This window comes from Scyliorhinus canicula, chromosome 4 (genome assembly GCF_902713615.1).
Source record: "Scyliorhinus canicula chromosome 4, sScyCan1.1, whole genome shotgun sequence".
Classification (NCBI taxonomy): domain Eukaryota; kingdom Metazoa; phylum Chordata; class Chondrichthyes; order Carcharhiniformes; family Scyliorhinidae; genus Scyliorhinus; species Scyliorhinus canicula.
In genome coordinates, this window is record NC_052149.1 from 127415890 (window position 1) to 127430353 (window position 14464).

The window sequence follows — 14464 nt, forward strand, 5'->3', positions numbered from 1 at the left end:
TGCATTTGGGACAGGTTGGGGATTATGGAGTGTGGATCACAGAATCCCTACAGTGAAGAAGGAGACCACTCAGCCCATCGAACCCCCACCGATCCTCTGAAAGAATACTTCACCCAAGCTCAGTACCCGCCCTATTCCATTAACCCCTTAATGTAACCTGCACATCTTTTTGAATACTAAGGGACAATTTACCACAGTGAATCCACCTAACCTGCACATCTTTGGGCTGTGGGAGGAAACTGGAACACCCGGAGGGAAACCCACACAGACACAGAGAGAATGTGCAAACTCCACAGAGACAGTGACCCATTGCCAAAATAGAAACTGGGTCCCTAGTACTGTAAGGCAGCCGTGCTAACCACTGTTCTACCATGTCACCAGGAGTGAACATCGGAATAATGGAGTGAGGAGGTAGGACAGCAGTGATAAAGGTTTCTGTGTTCAAGGGGCTGCTTTAGTGTAAAGACAGACAATGGTGTTGAGATGGAAATAAGAGGCCTCCTTGATGGAGAGGATGTTGAGTTTGAAGCTCAGCTACTGGATGCCCAATGGGAAGGAGGCCCATGTTTACTGGTCCCTATTGGAGAATCCAGTGGGAAGGAGGCCCATGTTTACTGGTCCCTATTGGAGAATCCAGTGGAAAGGAGGCCCATGTTTACTGGTCCCTATTGGAGGGTCCAGTGGAACCTGGGGACCATGGTCAATGGTAAGGGCAGCACGGTTGCATAGTGGTTAGCACAATTGCTTCACAGCTCCAGGGTCCCAGGTTCGATTCCCGGCTTGGGTCACTGTCTGTGCGGAGTCTGCACATCCTCCCCGTGTGTGCGTGGGTTTCCTCCGGGCGATCCAGTTTCCTCCCACAGTCCAAAGATGTGCAAGTTAGGTGGATTGGATGTGCTAAATTGCCCTTAGTGTCCAAAATTGCCCTCAGCGTTGGGTGGGGTTACTGGGTTATGGGGATAGGGTGGAGATGTGGGCCTAGGTAGGGTGCTCTTTCCAAGAGCCAGTGCAGACTCGATGGGCCGAATGGCCTCCTTCTGTACTGTAAAACAAAAAAATTCTATGAATGTGGAGCAATTCTTTTATGTAATACATGTGTGATTGTCCACCTTGTGACTTTCAAAAGGTGGACACCTCAAAGGGGAACATGTAAATGTGGTGTACATGGAATTCCAAGCAGTATTTGATAAAGTATTTGATAAAGGGCAGCAGGGTAGCATGGTGGTTAGCATAAGTGCTTCACAGCTCCAGGGTCCCAGGTTCGATTCCCGGCTGGGTCACTGTCTGTGTGGAGTCTGCACGTCCTCCCCCTGTGTGCGTGGGTTTCCTCCGGGTGCTCCGGTTTCCCCCCACAGTCCAAAGATGTGCGGGTTAGGTGGATTGGCCATGCTAAATTGCCCGTAGTGTCCTAATAAAAGTAAGGTTAAGGGGGGGGGGTTGTTGGGTTACGGGCATAGGATGGATACGTGGGTTTGAGTAGGGTGATCATGGCTCGGCACAACATTGAGGGCCGAAGGGCCTGTTCTGTGCTGTACTGTTCTATGTTCTATGTTCTAAATGTTACTACACAAATTCAAAGTCAATGGTGTCCAGGGTAACATCTCCACATGAATAATGGATTGGTTAGTTAAGAGGAAGCAGAGAGAGGGGATAAATTTTTCAGCTTGTCCAGTAGTAACTAGTAGAATGGCACAGAGATCAGTGCTGAAGCCTCAACTATTCACAATCTACATCAATGATTATTGAAGGAAGAGAATGTAGCTAATGTGCGAATGACACTAAGATAGGTGGGAAAGTCAGTTATGAGGAGGAGGTAGAGAGTCTGCAAAGAGATAGAGACTGTGTGTGAGTGGGAAAACATTTGGAGTATAACGTGGGTAAATGTGAACTTGTCCACTTTGACAGGAAGAATAGAAAAGCAGTAAAGTATTTAAATGGAGAGAGATTGAGGAACTGGCTGCTACAGAGGGATCTGGGTGTCCTGGTACATGAATCACAAAACGTTAGTCTGCAGGTCCAGCAAGTGATCAGGAAGGGAAATGGAATGTTGGTGTTTATTACAAGAGGATCGGAAAATTAAAACAGGGAGGTTTTACTGCAGCTGTACAGGGTCCTGGTGAGACCACATCTGGGATAATGTGTACAGTTTCAGTCTCCTTATTTGAAAAATATATAATTGTATTCGAAACAGTTCAGAGAAGATTCACTCGACTCATTCTTGGGATGACGGGTTTATCTTCGGAAGAAAGTTTGGACAGGGGGCCCGAACCGACTGGAGTTTAAAGCAAAGAAAAGAGATTTCAGTGAAATATAAGATCCTGAGGGGACTGAGTGACTGGATACCAGGAGGTTGCTCCGTCTTCTGGGGTACAGGCAGATGGAAAAACAGAGGGACAAAGAGACAAAGAATGGGAGGAAGAAAGAGTGGAAAAATGAGCGAGAAAACGAGTGAGACAGATAGAGAGAGAGAGACTGAGGAACAGCTATCAAGGGAGAGAGAGAGGGGGAGAGCAAGCAGGTACAGTGAGACAGGAAGAACAAGACAGAGAGACAGAGAGTGAGGAGGGGAGAGACAGAAACCGAGGGACTGAAACTGAGGGAGTGAGAGAGAAGAAGAGGAAGTGAAGGTGCTGACGTGGTGTCTCTGCCTCATACCATTTACATACTGAGGAACGGGCTGTCAGACTCTCACAGGCTGCAGCTTTATAAAGCAGAGCCCAGTGAAGGGAGAGTTTATCAGTAACCAGGCACAGGGACAGGAGCAGACACCATGATTTCAGCCATCCAGCTGATCTGGCCTCTGGCATTCTGCATCGCAGGTACAAATCTCTCTCCTTCCACCTTGAATATTTTCCTGCTCTCCATTTCAATCCAATTCTACTGACTTGTGATTGAAGGGAAAATGCTGAAGGCAGAGGAACAGTCAGTGTCTCCAACAATATCTCATTGTACAGGCTCTTTCTGTGACTGTTCTTACTTCATTCTGTTTCTCTATTACCCCTCAGGTATCAGTGGAGACATCATCATGACCCAGTCTCCCCCGGTGCTGTCATTGAGCCTGGGCCAGACCGCAACCCTCACCTGTACGGCCAGTCAATCTGTTAGCAGTTATGTTGCTTGGTATCAACAGCGAGAAGGTCAGAAACCGGCTCTGCTGATCTATGATGCAACAAACCGGTTCACAGGAACATCCGACCGATTCACCGGCAGTGGATCTGGAACACGATTCACCCTGACAATCAGCAACGTACAGAATGAGGATGTCGCTGATTATTATTGTGCACAACGGCAAAGCTTCCCCTTCACAGTGATACAGAGCCTTACAAAAACCTCAATACGCACAGTCCCACCTCCTGTACTGACACATCCCATAGTTTTACATAATATATAATAAACACAAGAAAGGAAACTGTACAAATGATTCTCACCGTCCACTACACACTCCAGTCCCTGTGGTATCCACAGCTCACTGAAGGCCTCAAGTTTCCATCTTACTCTCCATGTCCACATATGAAGAGCAGCTGAAAGATTTATCATCTAAAATTAGAATTCTCAACTCTCCCAAAAAAACAGAGACATTGAGAGAAACAGAGAGAGAAAGAGTGAGAGAGAAGGACATGAGTGAGTGAGAGACAGAGAGAGAGACAGAGAGTGGGTGAGAGTGAGTGAGTGAAGCAGAGAGCAGAGGTTTTTGTACAGCCGCTGCACTGGAAGCTGTCAGTGTGGCTTACGTTCGGTAAAGGAACCAAGCTCAGACTGAGTAAGTAAACCCCAATCCTCCGTTATTAACCCTTTCAATACTGAAACTTTCTCAAACACAAATGCTAAATAGTTGAAGGTGTTAGTGGGGAGCTGCAGTGAATGAAATGGTTCATTGAAGAACACTGTGTAGAACAGGGTGCCCAGCTGTATTTCTTTAGTTCCATTCCCCCCTTTAAGCAGCAAGATATAAGTAAGCAGCTTTTACCCACCGTGTGGAGGAGATCTGGACGTTTGCAGACTGTGTTCACATTCCTGGACCATGGAGTGAAATCACTCACTAGACTCCTGTCAGTCTGTGTGTGACAGACACGGGCAGAGTTTGATGTGAGCTCTGGCTCCCTGTCACACTCTCTGATATAACTGATCACAGCAGCAGCAGCAGCACAGTGAGACACCGAGGTCCCACTTCCCCCAGCTTCAACTCTGCTCTCTCCACTCCCTGCTTATCTCTTAGCAAAGTTCTGATGACAAACAGGTCCAGCAGGGCTCACAATCCAGTGGCTTCAGTGTTCCAGGCTTTTGGGGAGACTCTCAGTTACTTTCTCTTTGGGTCGAGTTCAGTCCGATATTTATCCCTGATCCAATATTCCTGAAAATCCCTGGAGATATTTTTTATTGTTTCATGTGTTGTGTGCATCGCTGGCTGTGTCCCCCCCCCCCCCCCCCCCTCTCTGGACTTCAGAGACTATAATCTGCTCTCCATCTCTCCCCTGAAGACACTCTCTCTGGCTGGGGAACAGCTCCACCCTCCCCAAGTTGCCTCATTCATAGATCATAGAAGTTACACAGCAGAAGGAGGCCATTCGGCCCATCGAGTCTGCACCGGCTCCTGGAAAGAGCACCCTACCCAAGGTTAACACCTCCACCCTATCCCCATAACCCAGTAACCCCACCCAACACTAAGGACAATTTTGGACACTAAGGACAATTTATCATGTCCAATCCACCTAACTTGCACATCTTTGGACTGTGGGAGGAAACCGGAGCACCCGGAGGAAACCCACGCAACCACGGGGAGGATGTGCAGACTCCGCACAGACAGTGACCCAAGCCAGAATCGAACCTGGGACTCTGGAGCTGTGAAGCGATTGTGCTATCCACAATGCTACCGTGCTACCAAGTGTGAGCCAGGAGGGTGAACATGGCAGCCTATTGGAGCATGAGGTGTCAGCCGTGCCACAGTGGGTATCACTCTCGCCTCTGAGCCACAATGTTGTGGCTTCAAATCCCACCCCAGAGACTTGAGCACATAATCCAGGCTGAGACTCCAGTGCAGAATGAAAATGAAAAATAAAATGAAAATGATAATCGCTTATTGTCACAAGGAGGCTTCAAATTAAGTTACTGTGAAAAGCCCCTAGTCGCCACATTCCGGCGCCTGTTCAGGGAGGCTATTACGGAAATTGAACTGTGCTGCTGGCCTGCCTTGGTCTGCTTTCAAAGCCAGCGATTTAGCCCTGTGCTAAACAGCCCCTATTGAGGGAGTGCTGCACTCTTAGAGGTGCTGTCTTTCAGGGGCGGCATGTGGCGTAGTGGTTAGCACTGGGACTGCGGCACTGAGGGCCCAGGTTCGAATCCCGGCCCTGGGCCACTGTCTGTGTGGAGTTTGCACATTCTCCCCGTATCTGTATGGGTTTCACCCCCACAACCCAAAGGTGTGCAGGTTAGATGGATTGGCCATGCAAAATTGCCCCTTAATTGGTAAAAAATAATAATTGGGTACTCTAAATTTATTTTTTAAAAAGAGGTGCTGTCTTTCAGATGAAGCAAACTGATGTCTGCCCTCTCAGGGGGTGTAAAAGATCCCATGGCACAATTAGAGGGAGAGCAGGAGAGATCTCCCCGGTGTCCTGGTCAATATTTATCCCTCAGTCAACTTCACTAAAAATTTGATTATCTGGTCAATGTCACTCTGCTCTCTGGGATCTTGCTGTGCACAACTGGCTGTAACTTTGGGACATTCTGAGATGGTGACAGCTGTTATTGAAATCCAAGTTTTTCTTTGACGTTGGAGATTCCTGATCCTGACCCTAGCCCATTGTTCGTAGTCTTGCACTCCAGAGGTCACAGGGTCATTGGGAGCAGTGACCCTGTCTGACCCCCAGACACTGAGACTAATTGCAGCCTCGCCCTTGATCTCAGCCCAGGGGTGGGCGGCAAAGTTTGAAATGAAATCTCGAGCCTTCTAATCTCACAGCCAATTAGAATCCTTTGTGAAGTGACATTCCAAAATGATTTAACCAAAATGACATTACCTTCTGACACTGAACCAATTTGAAATGCAATTTGTCACTTTCCCTTGGATTCCATCAGCTGTTAATTTTCAGACCCGTCTGTCATTGGAACTTTGTCAAAATCCTTGTAAAATCATGTTGTCAACATCAAACTCACTCCCTTCATCAGCCCTCCTTGTTCCCTCTTCAACAAATTCAATCACGTTAGTCAGACACGACCTTCCCTTAACAAATCTATGTTCACTGTCCTTGATTGAACTGTGTCTCTCTCAATGATGATTCTAATTTCTCTCAGAATTATTTCCAATAATGTTCCCACCACTGAGGTTAGACTGACTGGTCAGTAATGACTCAGTCTGTCCCTTCCTCCCTTTTTAAACAACGGTACAACATGATCAGTCCTCCAATCCTCCGACACCACGCCTGTAGTCAGAGAGGATTGGAAAATAATGGCCAGAGCCTCCGCTATTTCTTCCCTTGCTTCCCTTAGCAGCCTGGGATACATTTCACCCGGACCACTTTCAAAGATGATAAACACATTAATATCTCCTTTCTCACTATCTTTATCAAATCCAATATTTCACAATTCTCTTCCTCCTGAACTACAATATCTGCTTTGTCCCTTTGCTTTGTGACAACTGATGTAAATTATTCATTAAGAACCATCTCCATGTCTTCCACCTCCACACACGTTAAATTTTCTCTCTAATCGGCCAATTCATAAGACCATAAAATATAGGAGCAGAATTCGGCCACTCAGCCCATCAAGTCTGCACGGCCATTCAATCATCGTTGATATTTTTCTCATCCCCATTCTCCTGCCTTCTCCCCATAAACCCTGATCCCCTTATTAATCAAGAACCTATCTATCTCTGTCTTAAAGACACTCAGTGATTTGGCCTCCACAACCTTCTGTGGCAGAGTTCCACAGATTCACCACCCTCTTGCTGAAGAAATTCCTCCTCATCTCTGTTTTAAAGGATTGTCCCTTTAGTCTGAGATTCTGTCCTCTGGTTCTAGTTTTTCCTACAAGTGGAAACATCCTCTCCACATCCACTATCCAGGCCTCGCTGTATCCTGTAAGTTTTAATAAGATCCCTCCTCCTCAAACCTCCAACGAGTACAGGCCCAGAGTCCTCAACTGTTTCTATACGACAAGTTCTTCATTCCAAGAATCATTCTTGTGGACCTCCTCTGGACCCTCTCCAAGACCAGCACATCCTTCCTTAGATACGGGGCCCAAAACTGCTCACAGTACTCCAAATGCGGTCTGACCAGAGCTTTAAAAAGTCTGAAATACATCCCTGGTCTTGTATTCTAGTCCTCTCGACATGAATGCTAACATTGCATTTGCCTTCTTAACTGCCGACTGAGCCTGTACGTTAACTTGAAGAGAATCTTGAAGAAGGACTCCCAAGTCCCTTTGTGCTTATGATTTCCTAAACATTTCCTCATTTCGAAAATAGTCCATGCCTCCATTCCACCTTCCAAAGTGCATATCCTCACTCTTTTCCACAGAGGGATGGAGTTTAAGACTAGGGAGGTTATGCTGCAATTGTATAAGGTGTTAGTGAGGCCACACCTGGAGTATTGTGTTCAGTTTTGGTCTCCTTACTTGAGAAAGGACATACTGGCGCTGGAGGGTGTGCAGAGGAGATTCACTAGGTTAATCCCAGAGCTGAAGGGGTTGGATTATGAGGAGAGGTTGAGTCGACTGGGACTGTACTCGGAATTTAGAAGGATGCGGGGGGATCTTATAGAAACATATAAAATTATGAAGGGAACGGACTTCTGGTGGCGACCATGCTGTGAAAGGTCGCATAGTTAGCAGCTCCCACTCTTGGTGGTTTTTTAAACGGCTTTTAAACTGGATTTTTGCGGAAATTATTTCTAACATAAGTGGATTAAAGTGAGAGGAGGAAAAGGCAACCCCGATCCAATGGAATTACGTTCAAAAAATAATCGCAAAAGAAGGAATCAAAAGTTGGTTGTAAGTGAGGATCTGAGCTTGGTGGCTGCAATGACAGAGAAGCGAGATCCAGCCCCATCGGTCCAATGGTCGATGGATAAGTTGGCAGCATACCTGGGTGAGAAGTTCGTCCAGTACCGTAAGGAGTGTGCGGAGGACCTGACCAAGGTGGTAGCCTTGATTAAGGAGGATGTCGACCGGATGGAGGTGACAGTGACGGCCTAGGAACAGTCAATCCAAAAACTACAGGAGCAGGCGACGGAACAAGAGGAGCACTGGGATGGCACTGGGATGGCAAATTGGTATTTCACAAGATCGGCAAAAGCGGCTGCTGGAAAAGGTGGAGGACCTGGAGAATTGTTCCCGCAGGCAGATCATTTGGATCATTGGTCTGCCAGAGGGAAAGGAAGGATCGGATGCCGGTGCGTAGGTTGTGGAGATGTTCGAGAAAATGAAGGGGGCAGAGGCGTTCGACAGGTCGTTGGAGGTGGACTGGGCTCACAGGGCACATGTGCGCAAGCCCCAGGGTTGTGAGCCCCCGAGGGCGATGGTGGTGATAGTGAGTGGGGGGTGGGGTGGGGTGGGGGGGGGTGCGTGGAGCACAGGGTTTCTCTCTATGTGGATGACTTGCTGCTTTATGTTACAGACCCGGTGGGTGGAATGACCAAAACCATGGAGGTACGAGCAAAATTTGGGCTATTTTCAGGCTGCAAGTTGAATATGGTAAAAAGCGAGATGTTTGTGATCCAGGCACGGGGGCTAAAAAGGAGACTGAGGGAGTTACCTTTTAAAGTGGTGGAGGAGTTTTAGTTATTTAGGGATTCAAGTGGCTAAAGAGTGGGGGCAGCTCCACAAGTTAAATCTGGGCAAAGCGGTCGACCAAATGAAAGGGGATTTCGAAAGATGGGACACGCTCCCGCTGACGTTAGCGGGAAGGGTCCAAACGGTAAAGATGACAGTCCCCCCAAGACTGTTTTACTTTTTTCAATGCCTTCCCATTTCTGTCCCAAAGGCTTTTTTAAGAAAAATAAACATGTCAATTACAGGTTTTGTATGGTCGGGGAAAACCCCAAGAGTCGTGGCCAACATATTGATGGTCAGGAAGTGGATAGTGGGGGAGGGGTCGGCCTGGGAGTGAGTGGAAGCGACATCCTGCAAGGGTAGGAGTGTGGAGGCTTTACCCTGCCATTCTTGCCAGCTCGGTATTCTATGAGCCCTGTGGTGGTGACAGCCCTAAGGGTGTGGGGGCAATGCAAGCAGCACATGGGATTGGAGGGGGCATCAGTGTGGTCTCCGATCTGTAACAATCACCGGTTTATCCCGGGATGGCTGGATGGGGCTTCAGGTGGTGGCAGCAGGCAGGGATCGAGAGATTTGGGGATTTATTTATTCAGGAGTGTTTTCCGACCTTGAAGGCACTAGAGGAGGAGTTTGAGCTACCGGGCGGAAATGGATTTCGATATCTGCAGGTCCGGGACTTTGTACGAAGGCAGGTTCCAAGCTTCCCTCGCCTCCCCCTGAGGGGACTAAGGATAAAGTGATGCTAAAACTTGGGTTGGAAAGGGGAGGATTTCGGAGATATACAAGGAGTTCATGGAGTGGGAGGGAGCCCCGATCAGGGAGGTGAAGCGGAAGTGGGAAGAGGAGCTGGGAAAAGAGCTGAAAATGGAAAAGTGGGAAAAAGCCTTGAAGAAAGTCAATTCATCCTCGTCGTGTGCCAGACTTAGCCTGATCCAGTTCGAAGTGGTCCACTGGGCCACATGACGATAGCCCGGATGAGCAGGTTCTTTGAGGAGGTGGAGGATAGATGTGGGCAGTTGGGGGGTAGCCCGGCGAACCATGTACATATGTCCTGGGCATGTCCGAAGTTGAGGGGATACTGGCAGGGATTTGCGGACATTATGTCAGAAGTCCTGGAAGGGAGGTTAACTCCGAGTCCAGAACTGGCAATATTTGGGGTATTGGATGATTCGGGGGCCAAGGGGGGAAGGGAGGCCGATGTCTTGGCCTTCTCCTCCCTGGTGGCCCGGAGACGGATTTTGCTGGGATGGAGGGACTCGGAGCCCCCAATGTCAGGAGTGTGGGTCAGTGATATAGCAGGGTTTCTCAGTCTGGAGAAAATCAAGTTCGCCTTGGGAGGATCAATTCAGGGGTTCGAACAGAGATGGCAACCGTTCATCAACTTCTTCAAAGAAAATTGAACATCAGCAGTAAAGGTGGGGGGGGGGGGAAGAAAATAGGAGGCATGGCAGTGTTAGATAAGGACAGGGAACTCAGTATACGGGTAATTAGGGAATAGGGCGTGGGCAGTAGGGTACATTGTTTTTTAGGTTTTCTGCATGTGTCGGCCCACGCAGTTGTTTAGGAAATGTTAATGTGTTAAATTGTGAAAATTATAAATGCTTCAATAAAATATTTTCTAAAAACAAATTATGAAGGTAATAGATAGGATAGATGCGGGCAGGTTGTTTCCACTGGCAGGTGAAAGCAGAACTAGGGGACATAGCCTCAAAATAAGGGGAAGTAGATTTAGAACTGAGTTTAGGAGGAACTTGTGAATCTATGGAATTCCTTGCCCAGTGAAGCAGTTGAGGCTCTTTCATTAAATGTTTTTAAGATAAAGATAGATAGTTTTTTGAAGAATAAAGGAATAAAAGGTTCTGGTGTTCAGGCAGGAATGTCCGCAAAAGATCAGCCATGATCTCAGTGAGTGGTGGAGTAGGCTCGAGGGGCCAGATGACCTACTCCTGCTCCTAGTTTGTCAGTCAGCCAAACCTCTACCCATGCCAGGATCTTACCCTTAACACCATGGGCTCTTAACTTACTGAACAGTTTCCTATGCGGCACCTTGTCAAAGGATTCATTCTTAGTTATCCTCTAGCAATGTTGCACAAATTTAAAACGTTTACTCTTGGTCTATCTTTACCCTTTTCCATAACTACTCTAAGTCTAACTGAACCAGGGGCTGGTTTAGCTCACAAAGCTAAATCGCTGGCTTTTAAAGCAGACCAACCAGGCCAGCAGCACGGTTCGATTCCCGTACCAGCCTCCCCGGACAGGCGCTGGAATGTGGCGACTAGGGGCTTTTCACAGTAACTTCATTGAAGCCTACTCGTGACAATAAGCGATTTTCATTTTTTTCATTCATTCAATTATGATCACTATTACCCAAATACTGCCCCACTGACACCCCTTCACCTGCTCAGATTCATTCCCTAAATATGGCCAAAACTACTCCTCTTGTTGGGATTGTTCTGTACTGGTTAAAAATGTTCCCCGGAATGGATTGTCAGAATTCTTCATCATCGATAAATTGACACTGATTTGATCTCAGTTAATATTCGGGAATTTAAAATACCTTAAAATGGCAGCAAATAAAATTATTTATTTTCTCTTTCAGGCCGTGAGAATTCACAACCCACACTGACCCTGCTGCCCCCCTCCCCGGAGGAGGTCAAGACCAAGGGCACTGCCACCCTGGTGTGCCTTGCCAATCACTTCTATCCCGATGAGCTGGTGGTGGAGTGGAAGAAGGATGGTGCAGCCATTTCAGACGGGGTTCAGACCAGCAACTACCTGCGAGCTTCGGACAACACCTACAGCGTCAGCAGCCTGCTGACCCTCTCTGGCTCTGCCTGGGAGTCCAACGCCAGCTTCTCCTGTGCCCTCACCCACGTGAGCCTCTCCTCTGCCCTCAGCAAGAGCATCAGGAGATCAGAATGTGCGTAGAGTGTTAGAGACAGTCCACAGAGGAGACACAACTTTAAATAGAACAGGGGTGAGCTGGGAGGACAAAGGTCATTGTCAGCACTGAATTAAAACTCTCTTCCTCCTCGGGACTGAGTCTGAGACACTTCCAAGGGTCAAGGGTTAAGACACTTTATTGGAACAGAGTAGTAGGAGGTTTCCTCTGAATCTAACCCCGTGCTGTACCTGTTCTGGGAGAGTTTGTGGGACAGTGCAGACTCGTGATACCAAATAAAACCTCTCTAAGACGTTGAAGACTGTCAGCTTTACAAAAATAATGTGACCCTCTGAAGTCTCTGCTTCAGGAAACCAGACCTCCTTCCTGCTCACCCTGCAGTTACAATTGAAGTTTTAGTCACTGTTTAAAGGGACAGGATTCTCATGTTATTGAGAAAATCTCCACAAGTGTTTTAATAAACCTCCTTTCTCTCTGTGAATTTCTCCAGCTTCCTCTGGCTGGGCTGTTTATTCAAGTCTTTCTTCTGACAATGTAAATCTGTAAAAGATAATAAACATTAAGAATATTCAGTATGTGTCTCGTGCGTGCTTTGGAAATGTCCCTCCTCCCCATCAGCTGATTGGCTGCATTTCAGCAAGCGATTGTCATGATTGGCTGGTTGGCCTGTCAATCAATGACACATCAGCAGAAGATTGGATTTAAAGACATGTATCAATCATTTTAAAATGATCAGTTTTATCTGGAATCCCTCCCTTCCACGAGCCCACCTGACAAACTTCCTCTAATTCTCCCCCCTGCCCGGGCCCTGAACTCACATCTTTCTCTAGTTTCTCTCCGATCTCCCCTCGTGCCCTCTCTGAGCTCATCTTGTCCATGAGACCCACCTCCTTCTCTCAGCTCTTTGGCTGCAGAAACCCTCATCCATGTCTCCGTTACCTCGTGACGTGACTATTCCAATACACTTGTGGTGAATGCAATTCACCTAATGCATGAGCTGTCTGTACTGCCTGTATAATAATGTGACCCATGACCTGGAAGTGATGATACAAGCTACTTCCAGGTACTGTACTCCGCCTCTGGCTCCGCCCTCACCGGGGCCATATACAGTCCGGCCACCTGTGGGTGGCACTCATTTATACAGTCGACTCTGGCAGGCGAGTTCATGGATATTAAAGCCTAATGTTCACTCGTTCTCACTGTCTCACAATGAATTAACGGTATCACAACACTCTTGGCTGCTCTCCCACATCCTACCCTCCGGAAACATGAGCTCATCCAAAACTCTGCTGTCCCAGCCTGAACTCCCACCAAGTCCCGTTCCCCTATCACCCCCTGTGCTCACTGACCCACACTGGCTCCTGGTCCAGCAATGTCTTGGTTTTAAAATTCTCATCCTTGTTTTCCAATCCCTCCATGTCCTCGCCCCTCCCTATCTCTGGAATCTCCTCCAGCCCCACAACCCTCCGAGATATCTGCGCTCCTCTAATTCTGGCCTCTTGTACATTCCTTTTTTTTTAATGTTTCCATTGAAGTTTTCTGTTCATGACAGACAAATCTAATCAATACACAGTTGTATCAACTATAAGAAAGGTTATAAATAACTTACACCCTTTTACTATACTTACCCGAAATGTGATCGAAATATACACTCGTGTCTTCAAAGAATAAAAAATCTAAAAGAAAAGAAATACGAAAAAAGAGATAAGTTGTCTTTACGTTTGAGTAACCAGCGTTGTACAGAAACAGTCCGAGCTGCCCCTTTGTAACCTGAGGCGGGAGATACTCACTGCGCATCGCACCCCAGGGTGGAGTGACAGCGCAGTTAAGCCCTTTGTATGGCAGCATTGCTGTGTTGTCGTTTGTGGGCACCCTCACCCCCCCCCCCCCCCCCCCCCCCCCCCCCGCCCCCAGTGTATTGTGACGATTTCCCCTCCTCTTTGCTGTGGTGTAGGTGTCCCCTCCTCTCCCCCGCCCCCCCCCCCTCTAACCTCACACCCCTCGTCCCCCTCTTACCTTCTCTGATTATTCCTCTCCCCCACCTCACTCTCTGCCTCCCCCCTGCTCCCCTCCACCCCGCCCCCCTCCAGTTGCTGGTCATCAACAGGTCTTCAAAGTGTCTGGTGAATTGCTTCCATGTGTAAGCGAACCCTTCATCCGATCCCCGATGGTGAATTTTAATTTTTCTAGTTTCAGGGACTCCGCTAGGTCGGATAGCCAGTCTGAGTCCCTAGGTGGCGCTGCCGTCCTCCATCTGAGCAGACATCTCCGCTGGGCAATCAGGGTAGTGAAGGCCAGGCTGTCGGCCCCTTTCCCCACAAAGAGCTTGGAATGCTCCGATACACCAGAGGCCGCCCCTAAGTAGCATGGCTCCATTTTCACCCTCATCACCCTGGACATGGCCTCAAAGAAGGTCATCCAGAACCCAATGCGTTTGGGGAAGGATCAGAACATGTCGGTGTGGTTGGCCGAATCTCCCTGACACCGCTCACGCTTGTCCTCCACCTCTGGAAGAACCTGCTCATGCGTATTCTAGTTAGGTATACCCTGTTCACCACCTTTAGTTGCGTTAGGCTGAGCCCTGCGCATGAGGAGGTGGAGTTCACCCTGTGCAGAGCCCTCCTTCTAGCTCTAGGCCTAGTTATTCCTCCCATCTTTCTCATGTTTCATCCATTGGGGCCCTTACCTCTCCTAACAGTCGTCCATATATGTTGGCACATTCACCGTCCCTTAGTTGGTCCTGGGCTAATAGTCTGTCAGGGTATCTGGGGGAATGTTGTGGTCTCCTTGTTTAGG

General features: G+C 48.0%; 1 long non-coding RNA gene and 1 gene segment (V, D, J or C); one reads left to right on the top strand and one right to left on the bottom strand.

Moving 5' to 3' along the window:
- The window catches only part of LOC119964993, a 23013-nt gene extending 18684 nt beyond the window's left edge, over nt 1-4329 (bottom strand). Inside the window, exon 1 of the long non-coding RNA XR_005460414.1 lies at nt 3972-4329. This is a non-coding gene — a long non-coding RNA (uncharacterized LOC119964993). The remainder of the gene's footprint in view (nt 1-3971) is intronic.
- Nucleotides 2630-12240, top strand: LOC119964990. The segment is given in 4 exon segments: nt 2630-2819; nt 3006-3302; nt 3728-3760; nt 11366-12240. Coding segments are annotated over 4 exon segments (708 nt in total).
- Nucleotides 12241-14464: the final 2224 nt, after the last annotated feature.